The sequence below is a fragment of the Apodemus sylvaticus genome, chromosome 1 (genome assembly GCF_947179515.1).
Source record: "Apodemus sylvaticus chromosome 1, mApoSyl1.1, whole genome shotgun sequence".
NCBI classification, from domain to species: Eukaryota; Metazoa; Chordata; class Mammalia; order Rodentia; family Muridae; genus Apodemus; species Apodemus sylvaticus.
The window spans coordinates 100,167,386-100,181,852 of NC_067472.1; the positions used below are offsets into that span (position 1 = coordinate 100,167,386).

General features: G+C 38.7%; 1 protein-coding gene across 1 annotated transcript; it reads left to right on the plus strand.

Moving 5' to 3' along the window:
• Positions 1-13,145: 13,145 nt before the first annotated feature.
• LOC127680342 (olfactory receptor 2AG1-like) lies at positions 13,146-14,093 on the plus strand. Its single transcript, XM_052175829.1, has one exon. The coding sequence runs from the start codon at positions 13,146-13,148 to the stop codon at positions 14,091-14,093; it is 948 nt and encodes a 315-aa protein (XP_052031789.1).
• Positions 14,094-14,467: the final 374 nt, after the last annotated feature.

Genomic DNA, 14,467 nt, shown 5'->3' on the forward strand with positions numbered 1-14,467 from the left:
GTGCAGAAGATACCATAAAAAAAAATTGACACAACAGTCAAAGAAAGTGCAAAGTGCAAAAAGCTCCTAACCCAAAACATTCCGAAATTCCAGGACACAATGAGAAGATCAAACCTAAGGATAATAGGTATAGAAGAGAGTAAAGACTCTCAACTTAAAGGGCCACAAATAACAAATAACTCAAGAAGTTAGAATCCATAGAATCAAATAACCCTACTAAAAATGGGGTACAGAGCTAAACAAAGAATTTTCAACTGAGGAATATCAAATGGCTAAGAAGAACCTAAAGAAATGTTCAACATCCTTAGTCATCGGGGAAATGCAAATCAAAACCACCTTGAGATTCCACCTCATACCAGTCAGAATGGCTAAGATCAGAAACTCAGGTGACAGCAAGTGCTGGCAAGGATGAGGAGAAACAGGAACACTCTTCCATTGTTGGTGGTATTGCAAGCTGGTACAACCACAGGGGACATCAGTCTAGAGGTTCCTCACAAAATTGGACATAGTACTACCTGAAGACACAGCTATACCACTCCTGGGCATATACCCAAAACATGCTGCAACAAATAACAAGGACAAATGCTCCACCATGTTCATAGCAGCCTTATTTATAATTGTCAGAAGCTAGGAAAAAACCCACATGTCCTTCAACAGAGGAACAGATACAGAAAACATGGTATATTTACACAATGGAGTCCTACTTAGCTGTTAAAACCAATCACTTTATGAAATTCTTAGGCAAATGGATGGAACTAGAAAATACTGTCCTGAATGAGGTGACCCAATCACAAAAGAACACACAGGGTATGCACTCACTGATAAGTGGATAATTAGCCCAAAAGCTCAGAATACCCAAGATACAATTCACAGGCCACATTATGCTCAAGAAGAAAGAAGACCAAAGTGTAGATTCTTCAATACTTCTTAGAAGGGGGAACAAAATACTCAAGGGAGGAAGTACAGAGGCATAGTGCTGAGCAGGGACTGAAGAAAAGGCCATTTAGAGACTGCCCTACCTGGTCTTCCAGCCCTTATACAGACCCCAAACCCAAACACTATTATGGATGCCAAGAAGTGTTTGCTGACAGGAAACTGATACTGATATAGCTGTCTCCTGAGAGGCTTTGCCAGTACCTGACAGATGTTGATGCTCACAGCCAACCATTGGAGTATTGGGTCCCCAATAAAGGAGTTAGAGCAAGCACTGAAGGAGCTGAAGGGATTTGAATCCCATAGGAAGAACAATAATATCAACCAAGAAAATGTTCCAGAGTTCCTAGGGATTAAACCATCAACCAACGAATACACATGGAGCCACCCATGACTCCAGCAGCATATGTAGCAGAGGATGATCTTGTCAGGCATCAATGGGAGGAGAGACCCTTGGTCTTGTGAAGATTCACTGCCACAATGTAGGGGAATGCCAGGGTAGGAGGTGGAAGTTGGTGGGTGGGTGGGTGGGTGGAGAAACCCCATAGAAGCAGAAGGAGAAGGGATAGGATAGGAGGTTTCCATATGGGAAACCAGGAAAGGGGATAATATTTGAAATACAAATAAAATATATAATATAAAAGGAGCAAAACTCAAATGAGAGCACATGTTGGGGAGGCTTTGAGCAAGACAAATAATTCTGCATTGCTAGTGGGATTGCAAATGTGTACAACCATTCTGGAAATCAATTTGGTGGTTTCCAGAAAACTGGGAATAATTCTACCTCAAAAACCTCCTATGCATATACTCAAAAGTTGCTCCACCATCCAATGAAGACAGTTGTTCAACTAGGTTCATAGAAACTTTATTTCTAATAGCCAGAACTTGGAAACAACCTAGATGTCTCTCAACTGAATAAAAGATAAAGAAAATGTGGTACTTCTACACTGAAGTGGAAGTTTCTGGTTGTATCATGTAAAGCAAAGTCATATGGTTTTTGCTAAAACAAACTCTCTGCTAAGACCAACTCAGGTAATGTTTCTCCTCTACCTTTGGACGGTGGGGTAGAAGCGGGGTCATAGTACTTGAAATCCCTTATTAGAAGTAGGGATCATTAAATAGTATAAAGCCATTAAAAATAGATATCATGAAATTTTCAGACAGGCCAACCTTGCTCCCAGTTGGATAGGACTGGCGAACCCAGGTACTGAGTCTAAGATCTCTGAGGATGCAGACTGCTGAGCTGCAGGCTGCCACCTGTGCCCAGGACCTGGGCAGATCGGCGGTTCATCTGTGTGACAGCCAGGAGTGGGTCTTGTGCCCTGTGGGGTGCCTGCGGGATCCCTGCCGCCATCTTTGCACCCTGACAGAGCAGATGGGTGGCACAAAGTTCGGTTCACACAGACAACCCAAGTATAAAATTGCTTGGGGTAGTACACACCAGAGCTCCAATAAGAACCAAGAGAAGAAGAACACATCAGAAATCTGTGCCAGGGGAAACCTAGTCAACTAGTGGTGTGGAAATAGCCTTATGGGCTTACAGGAGGTTCAAACACCAGTCAGTAACAACAGGACCAACTAACATCAGAGATAACCGGATGGCAAAAGGCAAACATAGGAACATTACCAACAAAAATCAAGGCATATGGCAGCATCTGTCCCAATTCTTCAAGAACAACAAGTCCTGAATACCCCCAACACACCAGAAAAATAAGATTTGGACTTAAAATCACTGGTCATGATGCTGTTAGAGTAACACATGGAAGACATAAATAAAGAAATTTAGGAGAAAATGAATCAAAAGTTAGAAACCATTACAAGGGAAACACAAAAATCATTTAAATAAATTAAGGAGAATATGGGTCAAAAGATAGAAGCCAATAAGGAGGAAATGCAAAGATCACTTAAAGAAATACAAGAAAACTTGGATCAACAGGCAGAAGTCATGAAAGAGGAAACACAAAAATCTCTTAAAGAATTACAGGAAAACACAAACAAGCAAGTGAAGGAACTGAGCAAAACCATCCAGGATCTAAAAACAGAAGTAGAAAGGACTAGGAAATTGCAAAGGGAGACAACTTTGGAGATAGAAAACCTTGGGAAGAAATCAGGGGCCATAGATGCAAATATCAACAACAGAATACAAGAGATAGAAGAATCTCAAATATCGAAGATACCATAGAAACCATGGACTCAACAGTCAAAGAAAATGCAAAAGGCAAAAAACTTGTAACCCAAACTATCCAGAAAACCCAGTACATGATGAGAAGACCAAAACTAAGCATTATAGGTATAGGTGAGAGTGAAGATTTACAACTTAAAGGACCAGCAAATATCTTCAACAAAATTATGGAAGAAAACTTCCCTAACCCAAAGAGAAAGATGCCCATGAATATACATGAAGCCTACAGAACTCTAAACAGACTGGACCAGAACAGAAGTACCTCCCATCACATAATAATCAAAACCCCAAATGTACTAAACAAAGACAGAATATTAAAGGCAGTAAGAGAAAAAGGCCAAGTAACATATAAAGGAAGACCTATCAGAATTACACCAGACTTCTCACCAGAGACTATGAAAGATAGAAGATTGTGGGCAGATCTCATGCAGACTCTAAGAGAATGAAAATGCCAGCCAAAATTACTATACCCAGCAAAACTCTCAATCACCATAGATGGAGAAAGCAAGATATTCCATGACAAAACCAAATTTACACGATGTCTCGCCACAAACCCAGCACTACAAAAGGATAATAAAGGGAAAACGCCAATACAAGGAGGGAAACTACACCCTGGAAAAAGCAAGATAGTAACCTTTCATCAAACCCAAAAGAAGATAACCAATCAAATATAAAAAAAAAATCAAAAATGACAGGAAGTAATAATCACTATTCCTTAATATCTCTTAACATCAATGGACTCAATTCCCCAATAAAAAGACATAGACTAACAGACTGGTTACTTAAACAGAACCCTACAATTTGCTGCATACAGGAAACACACCTCAGTTTCAAAGACAAACACTATCTTAGAATAAAAGGATGGAAAAAATTTTACAAGCAAATGGTCTCAGGAAACAAGCCAGAGTAGCCACCCTAATATCAGATAAAATTGACTTTGTACCTAAAGTCATCAAAAGAGACAAGGAAGGACATTTCTTGCAGATCAAAGGAAAAATCCACCAAGAAGAACCCTTAATCCTGAACATCTATGCTCTAAATTCAAGGGCACCCTCATTCATAAAAGAAACTTTACTAAATCTCAAAGTACAATTGCAACTAACACAATAATTGTGGATGACTTCAAGACTCCATTCTCCTCAATGGACAAATAAGGAAAAGAAAAACTAAACAGGGACACAGTGAAACTAATTAAAGCTTTGAACAAATTAGATTTAACATACATACATACATACACACACACACACACACACACACACACACACACACACACACACACATATATATATATATATATATATATATATATATATATATATATATAGAGAGAGAGAGAGAGAGAGAGAGAGAGAACATTTCATCCTAAAGCAAAATATACCTTTTTCTCAGCACCTCATGGTACCTTCTCCAAAATCAATCATATAATTGGTCACAAGACAAACCTCAACAAATATAAGAAGATCAAACTAATCCCATGCCTCCTATCAGATCACTATGGAGTAAAAGTGTCCTTCAATAGCAACAAAAACAACAGAAAGCCCACATATACATGGAAACTGAACAATACTCTACTCAATGATACCTTGGTCAAAGAAGAAATGAAATAAGAAATCAAAGACTTTTTAGAATTTAATGAAAATGAAGACACAACATACCCAAATCTATGGGACACAAAGAAAGCAGTGCTAGGAGGAAAACTCATAGCCCTGAGTGCCTCAAAAAAGAAAATGGAGAGAGCATACACTAGCAGCTTAACGACACACAAGAAATCCCTGGAAGAAAAAGAAGTTAATTCACCCAGGAAGAGTAGAAGACAGGAAATTGTGGGAGACCAACATCAAACTCTGGGCTGAAATCAATCAAGTGGAAATAAAGAAAACCATACAAAGAATCAAGAAAACCAGGAGCTGGTTCTTTGAGAAAATCAACAAGATAGATAAACCCTTAGCCAGACTAACCAAAGGGCACAGAGACAGTATCCAAATTAGTAAAATTAGAAATGAAAAGGGAGATATAACAACAGAAAATGAGGAAATTCAAAAAATCATCAGATCCTACTACAAAAGCCTATACTCAACACAACTGGAGAATCTGGAGGAAATGGACAATTTCCTAGACAGATACCAAACACCAAAATTAAAAATTAAATCAGGATCAAATAGATCATCTAAACAGTCCCATAATCCCTAAAGAAATAAAAGGGGTCATAGAAAGTCTTCTAACAAAAAAAAAAAAAAAAAAAAAAAAAAAAAAAAAAAAAAAAAAAAAAAGGACCAGATGGCTTTAGTGCAGAATTCTATCAGACATTCAAAGAAGACCTAACACCAATACTCTTCAAACTATTCCACAAAATAGAAACAGAAGGAACCACATTTTCTGTATCCATTCCTCCATTGAGGGACATCTGGGTTCTTTCCAGCTTCTGGCCATTATAAATAAGGCTGCTATGAACATAGTGGAGCATGTGTCCTTATTGCATGCCAGGGAATCCTCTGGGTATATGCCCAGGAGTGGTATATCAGGGTCCTCTGGTAGTGTCAGGTTCAGTTTTCTGAAGAACTGCCAGAATGATTTCCAGAGTGGTTGTACCATCTTGCAATTCCACCAGCAGTGGAGGAGTGTTCCTCTTTCTCCACATCCTCGCCAACACCTGCTGTCTCCTGAGTTTTTAAACTTAGCCATTCTGTCTGGTGTAGGTGAAATCTCAGGGTAATGATGCTGAGCATTTCTTAAGGTGCTTCTCAGCCATCTGAATTTCATCAGGCGAAAATTCTTTGTGTAGATCTGCACCCTACTTTTAATAGGGTTATTTGGTTCCCTGGGATCTAACTTCTTGAGTTCTTTGTATATATTGTATATTAGCCCTCTACTGGATGGAAAACTACTCAGCAATTAAAAACAATGAATTCATGAAATTTGTAGGCAAATGGTGGGAAATGGAAAATATCATCCTTAGTGAGGTAACCCAATTACAAAAGAATATTCATAGAATGCATTCACTGATAAGTGGATATTAATTAGCCCAGAAGCTATGAATACCCAAGACACAAGTAGCATATCAAATGACTCCCATGAAGAAGTAAGGAGAGGGCCCTGATCCTGGAAAGACCTGATCCAGCATTGTAGGGGAGTAACAGGACAGAGAAAAAGGAGGGAGGTTATTGGAGAATGGGTGTAGAGAAGGTTTATGGGACATATGGGGTGGGGGGAACTCAGAAAGGGGAAAGCATTTGGAATGTAAACAAAGAATTTAGAAAATAAAAAGAGAATTAAAAAAAAGAAACAGAAGGAACAATACCCAACTCCTTCTATGAAGCCACAATTATGCTAATACCAAAACCACACAAAGATCCCACTAAGAAAGAGAACTTCAGGCCAATTTCCCTTATGAATATCAATGCAAAAATACTCAAAAAATTCTTGCCCACCGAATCCAAGAACACATCAAAACGATTATTCACCACGATCAAGTAGGCTTCATCCCAGGGATGCAGGGATGGTTCAATGTACGGAAATCCATCAATGCAATCCACTACATAAACAAACTCAAAGAGAACAACCACATGGTCATTTCATTAGATGCTGAAAAGGCATTTGACAAAATTCAGCATTCTTTCATGCTAAAAGTCTTGGAAAGAACAGGAATTCAAGGTCTATACCTAAATGTAGTTAAAGCAATATACAGCAAACTGGTAGCCAACATCAAACGAAATGGAGATAAACTTGAAGAAATTCCACTAAAATCAGGAACTAGACAAGGCTGCCCTCTCTCTCCATATCTTTTCAATATAGTACTTGAAGTTCTAGCTAGAGCAATTAGACAACATAAGGAGGTCAAAGGGATACAAATTGGAAAGGAAGAAGTTAAACTATCACTATTTGCAGATGATATGATAGTCTATCTAAGTGACCCCAAAAACTCCACCAGAGAACTCCTACAGCTGATAAACAACTTCAGCAAATTGGCTGGTTATAAAATCAACTCAAGCAAATCAGTTGCCTTCCTATACTCAAAGGATAAGCAGGCTGAGAAAGAAGTAAAGGAAATGACACCCTTCACAATAGCCACAAACAATATAAAGTATCTTGGTGTGCCACTAACCAAACAAATAAAAGATCTGTATGAGAAGAACTTTAGGACCCTGAGATTTCACCTCACACCAGTCAGATTGGCTAAGGTTAAAAACTCAGGAGACAGCAGGTGTTGGTGAGGATGTGGAGAAAGAGGAACACTCCTCCACTGCTGGTGGTAATGTAAGATGGTACAACCACTCTTGAAATCTGTCTGGCGGTTCCTCAGAAAACTGGGCATGACACTTCCGGAGGCCCCTGTTATACCACTCCTGGGCATATACCCAGAGGATTCCCCGGCATGCAATAAGGACACATGCTCCACTATGTTCATAGCAGCCTTATTGATAATGGCCAGAAGCTGGAAAGAACCCAGATGTCCCTCAATGGAGGAATGGATACAGAAAATGTGGTATATTTACCCAATGCAATACTACTCAGCAATTAAAAACAATGAGTTCATGAGATTTGTAGGCAAATGGTTGGAATTGGAAAATATCATCCTAAGTGAGGTAACCCAGTCACAAAAGTATACACATGGATTGCAATCATTGATAAGTGGATATTAATTAGCTCAGAAGCTCTGAATACTCAAGATACAATTAGCATATCAAATGACTCCCATGAAGAAGTAAGGAGAGGGCCCTGATCCTGGAAAGGCTTGGTCCAGCATTGTAGGGGAGTACCAGAACAGAGAAAAGGGAGGGGGTGATTGGAGAATGGGTGGAGAGAAGAGGGCTTATGGGACATATGGGGAGGGGGGAACTGGGAAAGGGGAAAGCATTTGGAATGTAAACAAAGAATATAAAAAATAAAAAAAGGAAGAAGAAAAAAAGAAATTTTCAGGCAAATGAATGGAACTTGAGAATATCAGCCTGAGTGAGTTAACCTAGAGTCCCAATAGGTCATGCATGGTATGCACTCATTTGTAAGTGGTATAAGCCGTAAAATACAGGATGCCCATGCTATGCTTTACAGACCAAGGAAGCTAAACAAGAAGGAAGGCCCAAACAAGGAATTTTGAATCTCACTGAGAAGGGGAAATAAAATAGTCATAGGAGGCAGATAGAGCGAGAAAACTAGGTGGGAAAGCTTATGGTGAAGGGAATGAGGGGAAAGTTCAAGATCATGTGTGGGAAGGGCCAGGAGAGATGGTCAGATGGTCCTTAGAATGAATGGAAAACTGCAACTGACAGGGGTTGGAGAGATGGGATCTCAAGGATAATGGAGAAACACAAGAATAAATGGAGGTGTCTGTGGCTGTGACTTCCAGCATTGGGGATATGGAAGATGAAGCAGCCACATCCTGTAGCCAGGCAGTAACCCCAGTTGAGCAATAAGTATACCAACCCAATCACAAAATTTTCAACCCCAATATTTACCCTGTCTATAAGACAGTCAGGGACATGAAATGGAGTAGAGACTGAAGGAATGGCCAATGATAACCTTCCCAACTTGAGACCTATCCCATGGGCAAGCACCAGTTCCTGACATTATTAATGATACTCAGTTATGCTTGCAGACTGGAATCTAATGTAGCTGTCCACTTAGAGGCCTGACCCACCAACTGACTCAGATAGAGGCATAAGCCCACAACCAAATATTAGATAGACCTTGGGGCCTCTTTCAGAATACTTGGGGAAAGGATTTCAGGCCCTAAAGGATATAGAAACTCCACAGGAAGACCAACAGTGTCAACTAACCTGGACCCTTTGGGTGCTCAGAGACTGAACCACCAACCAAAGAGCATACAAAGCCTGAACCTACTCTCCCCACCAACACCCCCAGCATATATGCAACAGATAAGCAGCTTGGTCTTCATGTAGATTCCGAATAACTGGAATTATCCCAAAAGCCTCTGCCTGTCTATGGGATGTGTTCTTTTAACTGGAGAGCCTTGCCTGGCCTCAGTAAGAAAGGATGTGCCTAGCCCTGAAGAACTTGGATACGCTAGCATGGAGGATTAGCTATGAGGGTCCTCCACTATCTCTGAGGAGAATGGGAGAAGGATAGGCTATAAAAAGGGTTGACCAGAATGAGGGACAATGATCAGGCTCTAAAGTGAATAAATATTTTTTATTTTAAAAAGGAATGATAATGAGACCCTTCTCAGGTGTTATCATTTTTGTAAGTTTTATAAATTTAAAATTAAATTTTTTTTTAATTTTTAGAATTCTACCCACTCAGTTACTAAATATGATTCTGAGATCCCCATGAGTCCTTATATACTATATCATCTAGGAATTACTTTTCTTATTCTGAAATTATTTTATTAGGAGTCTTTGGAAGTCAGTTCTTCATGTTTCAGTTTATTTCATTCATTGATGACAGTGCATCTGTGCGCAGATGCTCTGGGTATAGTGTTTTATTTCCTAAGCACTTTGACAAATGTCCCTTTCTTCTCTTATTAATGCCATTGATATTCTATTGCTATTTAAGTATATTTACATCATAGATAGCTTATATAAACAGAAGTAATGAACTATTTTACTGAATTATTAAACATCTTTGACTCTAAATTTGTGTTGATTTCTTTTCATTTCCTATTTAATATTTGAAAAATTGATATCTCCTTCTTTAACTATAACTGAAGGTAGACAGCTATAGCACTGAGACATAAGCACACACAAAATATGTACTGGATCAACAGAATCAAGGAAAGGCAGGTTGTATATCTATGTACTTTATACGTTACAAGTGTATAGAGTTTGAAATAATCTAATTAAAGAGGAACAGAAATAAAGAAGGAACTCTGTACAGTGTTTGGGATATGCATTCTCTTCCTTGGATCAGAATCTGGCCACACTAGAGCAAATTCTACAGGTTCATTTAGTTAGATTTTTTTTAAAAGAATGCGTTTTATAAAATAAAACAGAAATTATAATTTATAACAAAAGTAGATTTTCTCCTAGGACCATTGTCTTATCTAGTCTAAGTCTCTTAGACACTTTACAGAGTCAGGTATGGCGTCCATCTCATAGACCTTAAATTCAATGTTTAAAAAGACACTTTGCTATGCCTATAACATGTATGCCACTATATCACCAGATATGTATGTCACAGATTTTTTATGTCTGTTGATATAATGACACTGATGACTACTTTCCCCGTCCAGTGCAAACTATTTTCCAGTACCATGAACACTCTTCAGTAGGGGAGATGCTTCTATTTGGGCACCAATTTTATTTCTCCATGTTCAATGATTTTATATTTTTGTCTATTTGTTTGTTTTGACTTTTTCTTTTATTTTGTTTTCTTTTGTTTTGTTCTTTTGTTTACTTTGGCAAAGTGGTTTGGAGAGAGCAAGAGCATAAATCATAAAGTTCGGTGGGTTGAGAAGTAATAAGTATTTGGAGAACCAGGCGGTGGTGGCACACACCTGTAATCCCAGCACTTTGGGAGGCAGAGGCAGGTGGATTTCTGAGTTCGAGGCCAGTCTGGTCTACAGAGTGAGTTCTAGGACAGTCAGAGCTATACAGAGAAACCCTGCCTCGGAAAAAAAAAAAAAAAAAAAAAACCAAATCTAAAAAAAAAAAAGTATTTGGAGGAATTTGGAAAGGGGGGAAGAAAAAGGTCAAAAACTGAAAAAAAATGTAATAAATATTTTTAGATTATTATTATTATTTTATTACTATTAATTATTTTACTGATTTGCTTTACATTACACTCAGTACTTTCCTCCCAATCATCCATCCCACAATTTTCCCCCATCCTTCCACTCCATTTTTAAAAGTTGTTTTTTAAAAATACAATGGATTCCAATATTTCTTCTAGGAACAAACAAAAGTCTGGGAAAAATAGGTAGTAAATTGCCATAATCTCGGCACTTTGGAGCCTAAGTGAGTTGGATCCTAAACTTCAACTATAAATAACTCTAAGGCCTTAGATCTCATTAAGTGATAGAAGACCTCAAGAAAAGCAAGCCAAGAAACAAACACCCAAGAGGATTCTTTAATTTGCTATGTCTTAGACCAACATTTCCAAGGGAGAACTTTTCAGTTGGCAAATGAGTCCCTCTGAAGCTATGCACAAAGAAAAGCAGAGAGAAGATCCTTGGCTCTGAAGACAAAGGAGGTTATTCCTGGAAATTTTTCCTGTCTTGCAACTGACTCAGAGACATTCAGGTGAGTCAGAACAGGGCCTTACACATCTCTTCTAATTTTAGTGTATTCCATAGGTAAAGAAATCTGAGTATTTAGACACAAAAGCTGCCTGGGAAGGGACAAAAAGCTTTGGGGACCCCATTATACTACAAGGAAAGGGGAAGCAGTCCTTTCCTATCTAATAATAGGGAAAACATCTTACTTCATAGGAAACTACTGGAAAAACATAAGCTACCTGGCAGCAACCATTTCCATCTCAGAGCACACTTGCAGATGACAGGAAGGAATACAACTGCCCTGACATGTGATATTTCACAGACCCTTGAAACTGCAACAATTTAACAAAACAAACCAATCAACTGCTGTCAAGGTAAACTACATCTGGTCTCCTCAACAGAAGTGAAGCATCTTCAGGCTTTAAGCAGCCAAAGGGAAGCTGAGGTGGTCAGGAAGCTAGATTTCTTAGAAGGCCAGGTAAGAATGTGTCTCTCTTTTAATGAAATGCATAGCCAGAGCCTGGATGGATTGAACCAGGAAAAAAGGGGGGTCCAAAGAAGATCTTAAGATCAGAAGCTATACAATCAGATTTGTCTCCTTTTCCTTTTTGTCTATTTTTATGTTTTTTTAATTAACAAAGAGAGAAGGCTTTGAGAGCCTGAGGAAGGGAGATGATGAGTCTAATAAATCACAGACATGTATGAAATTGCTAACAAAACAAAATTTACTAAAAAGTACTATTTAATACTGTGTTACATTCTAGACTTGGGTACTTCCTCTCTTGTAGAAATCTCAACATAGTCTTTAGACCTTGCAGATGTTGGTGACTTTGAATAATGATGAAACCTCCCAAAAAGCCATTCAATGCAGAGATATTTGTGTAATATTTTCAGACCATCAACTGTTAAGTTAATAATGACTGACATAGAAGCCAAGGGAAATTAATGAAATTAATATACATATTTCATGCCATGGAATAATTTATAGAAGCTTAGTTATAAACAGATGATCATTGCTCTAGGCCCATAAACATAATTAAAAAGTAAATCCTACCCCCAGAGCTCCCAAAGACTAAACCACCAACCAAAGAGTACTCATGAACAGACCCATGTTTCCAGTTGCATATGTAGCAGAGGGTGGCCTTGTGGACTTTAAAGGGAGAAGAGACCCTTGATCCTGAGAAGGCTCAATGCCCCAGAATAAGGGAATGCCAGGACAGAGAGGTGGGTGTGGGTGGGTTGTTGAGCAGGGGGGAGGGGGATAGGTTAGAGGGTTTTTGGATAAAAAGTCAGGAAAGGGGATAGCATTTGAAATGAAATAAAGAAAATATCTAATAAAAATAAGTAAAATCTGAAAAATTGAAATGTGAAAATAACACATACCAGTACTTTATTGAAATTACTTTAGAATTTCATATTCAAAGTATTTGTATTCAGAAAACTAACTGAAATATTTAGGAATATTTTCTAAACATTATGCTATAATGATGCATGTTAGGATATTTCTTTTATCTAAGAAAGACATAATTTTCTGGAAGGATATTCCAGGTATAGTATCCTGGGTAGTACTTTGTGAGATGACTTTTTAAAGTTTGTACTACCTATTGTACATACATGGATCTTTATGTGACTCAAGTAAGTGAGAGAGAGAAAGAGAGAGAGAACAAGAGAGAAAGTGACAGAGACAAAGAGACAGAAACAGAGACAGAGACAGAGGTAAATCAAGAACTAATGCGGTTTGGAAAGATCCCATGTTGTTATAGTTATACTGGGTAGCATAAGGGGTTAGGCAAATTGAGTTCATATTAGCAAAATTTCACTAGTCATATGTTTTGTAGGCAACTAAAAGGACCACACAGAATGGAAGTCTGCAACTCCACCTTGGGAAGTGGCTTCATCTTGGTGGGGATTCTGGATGACAGTGGTTTTCCAGAACTGCTCTGTGCTGCTATCACAGCCCTGTACGTTTTAGCCTTGACCAGCAATGGACTTCTGCTCCTGGTCATCACCATGGATGCCCGGCTCCATGTGCCCATGTACCTTCTGCTCTGGCAGCTCTCTCTCATGGACCTTCTCCTCACCTCAGTCATCACTCCAAAGGCTGTACTAGATTTTCTTCTCAAAGACAACACTATCTCATTTGGGGGATGTGCCCTTCAGATGTTTCTAGAACTGACACTTGGTAGTGCAGAGGACCTCCTTCTGGCCTTTATGGCCTATGACAGGTATGTGGCCATTTGTCATCCTCTGAACTATACAATTCTAATGAGTCAGAAAGTCTGCTGTCTCATGATAGCCACCTCATGGATTCTTGCATCTCTCAGTGCTCTAGGATATAGCATCTACACCATGCAATATCCTTTCTGCAAATCCAGGCAGATCAGACACCTCTTCTGTGAGATCCCTCCCTTGCTAAAGCTGGCCTGTGCAGACACCTCTACATATGAACTCATGGTTTATGTTATGGGTGTGACTTTGCTCATTCCCCCTCTTGCTGCCATCCTGGCCTCCTACTCACTAATTCTATTCACTGTACTCCATATGCCCTCTAATGAGGGCAGAAAGAAAGCCCTTGTCACCTGCTCTTCCCATCTGACTGTGGTTGGGATGTGGTATGGGGGTGCTATTGTCATGTATGTCCTACCCAGTTCCTTCCACAGCCCCAAGCAAGACAATATCAGCTCAGTTTTTTATACAATTTTCACTCCAGCTTTGAATCCCCTCATCTACAGTTTAAGAAATAAGGAGGTCACTGGGGCTTTGAGGAGAGTCCTGGGGAAAAGATTTGCAGTACAGTCTACATTCTAGATAGTTCTAATAGCTGCCTTCTAAAATTTATTATGCCTAAAATAGATTTCTACTATGAGTAAAATACTGATGGCAAAATCAATAGAATATAAATATATGGTTTTTGATAAATACATATGGGACACAACAACTTTTTTAAATACTCTTTGAATATTATGAGTTATTTTATAAAACTAAGTCCACCCTATTGAAAATTATTTTCTGTATCTTTGAAAGTTATACATAATTTCAAAATGTAACTGCTTGTGTTAGAGTTGCAAATTGGCCTCACCTTATCACCTGGACATGACCCTTGGGATTTTAAGTCATTATTGGCTGAAGAACCAGAAAAAGTAGTTTCAATTACATAGCTCACATATTCATCAGAAAAGATG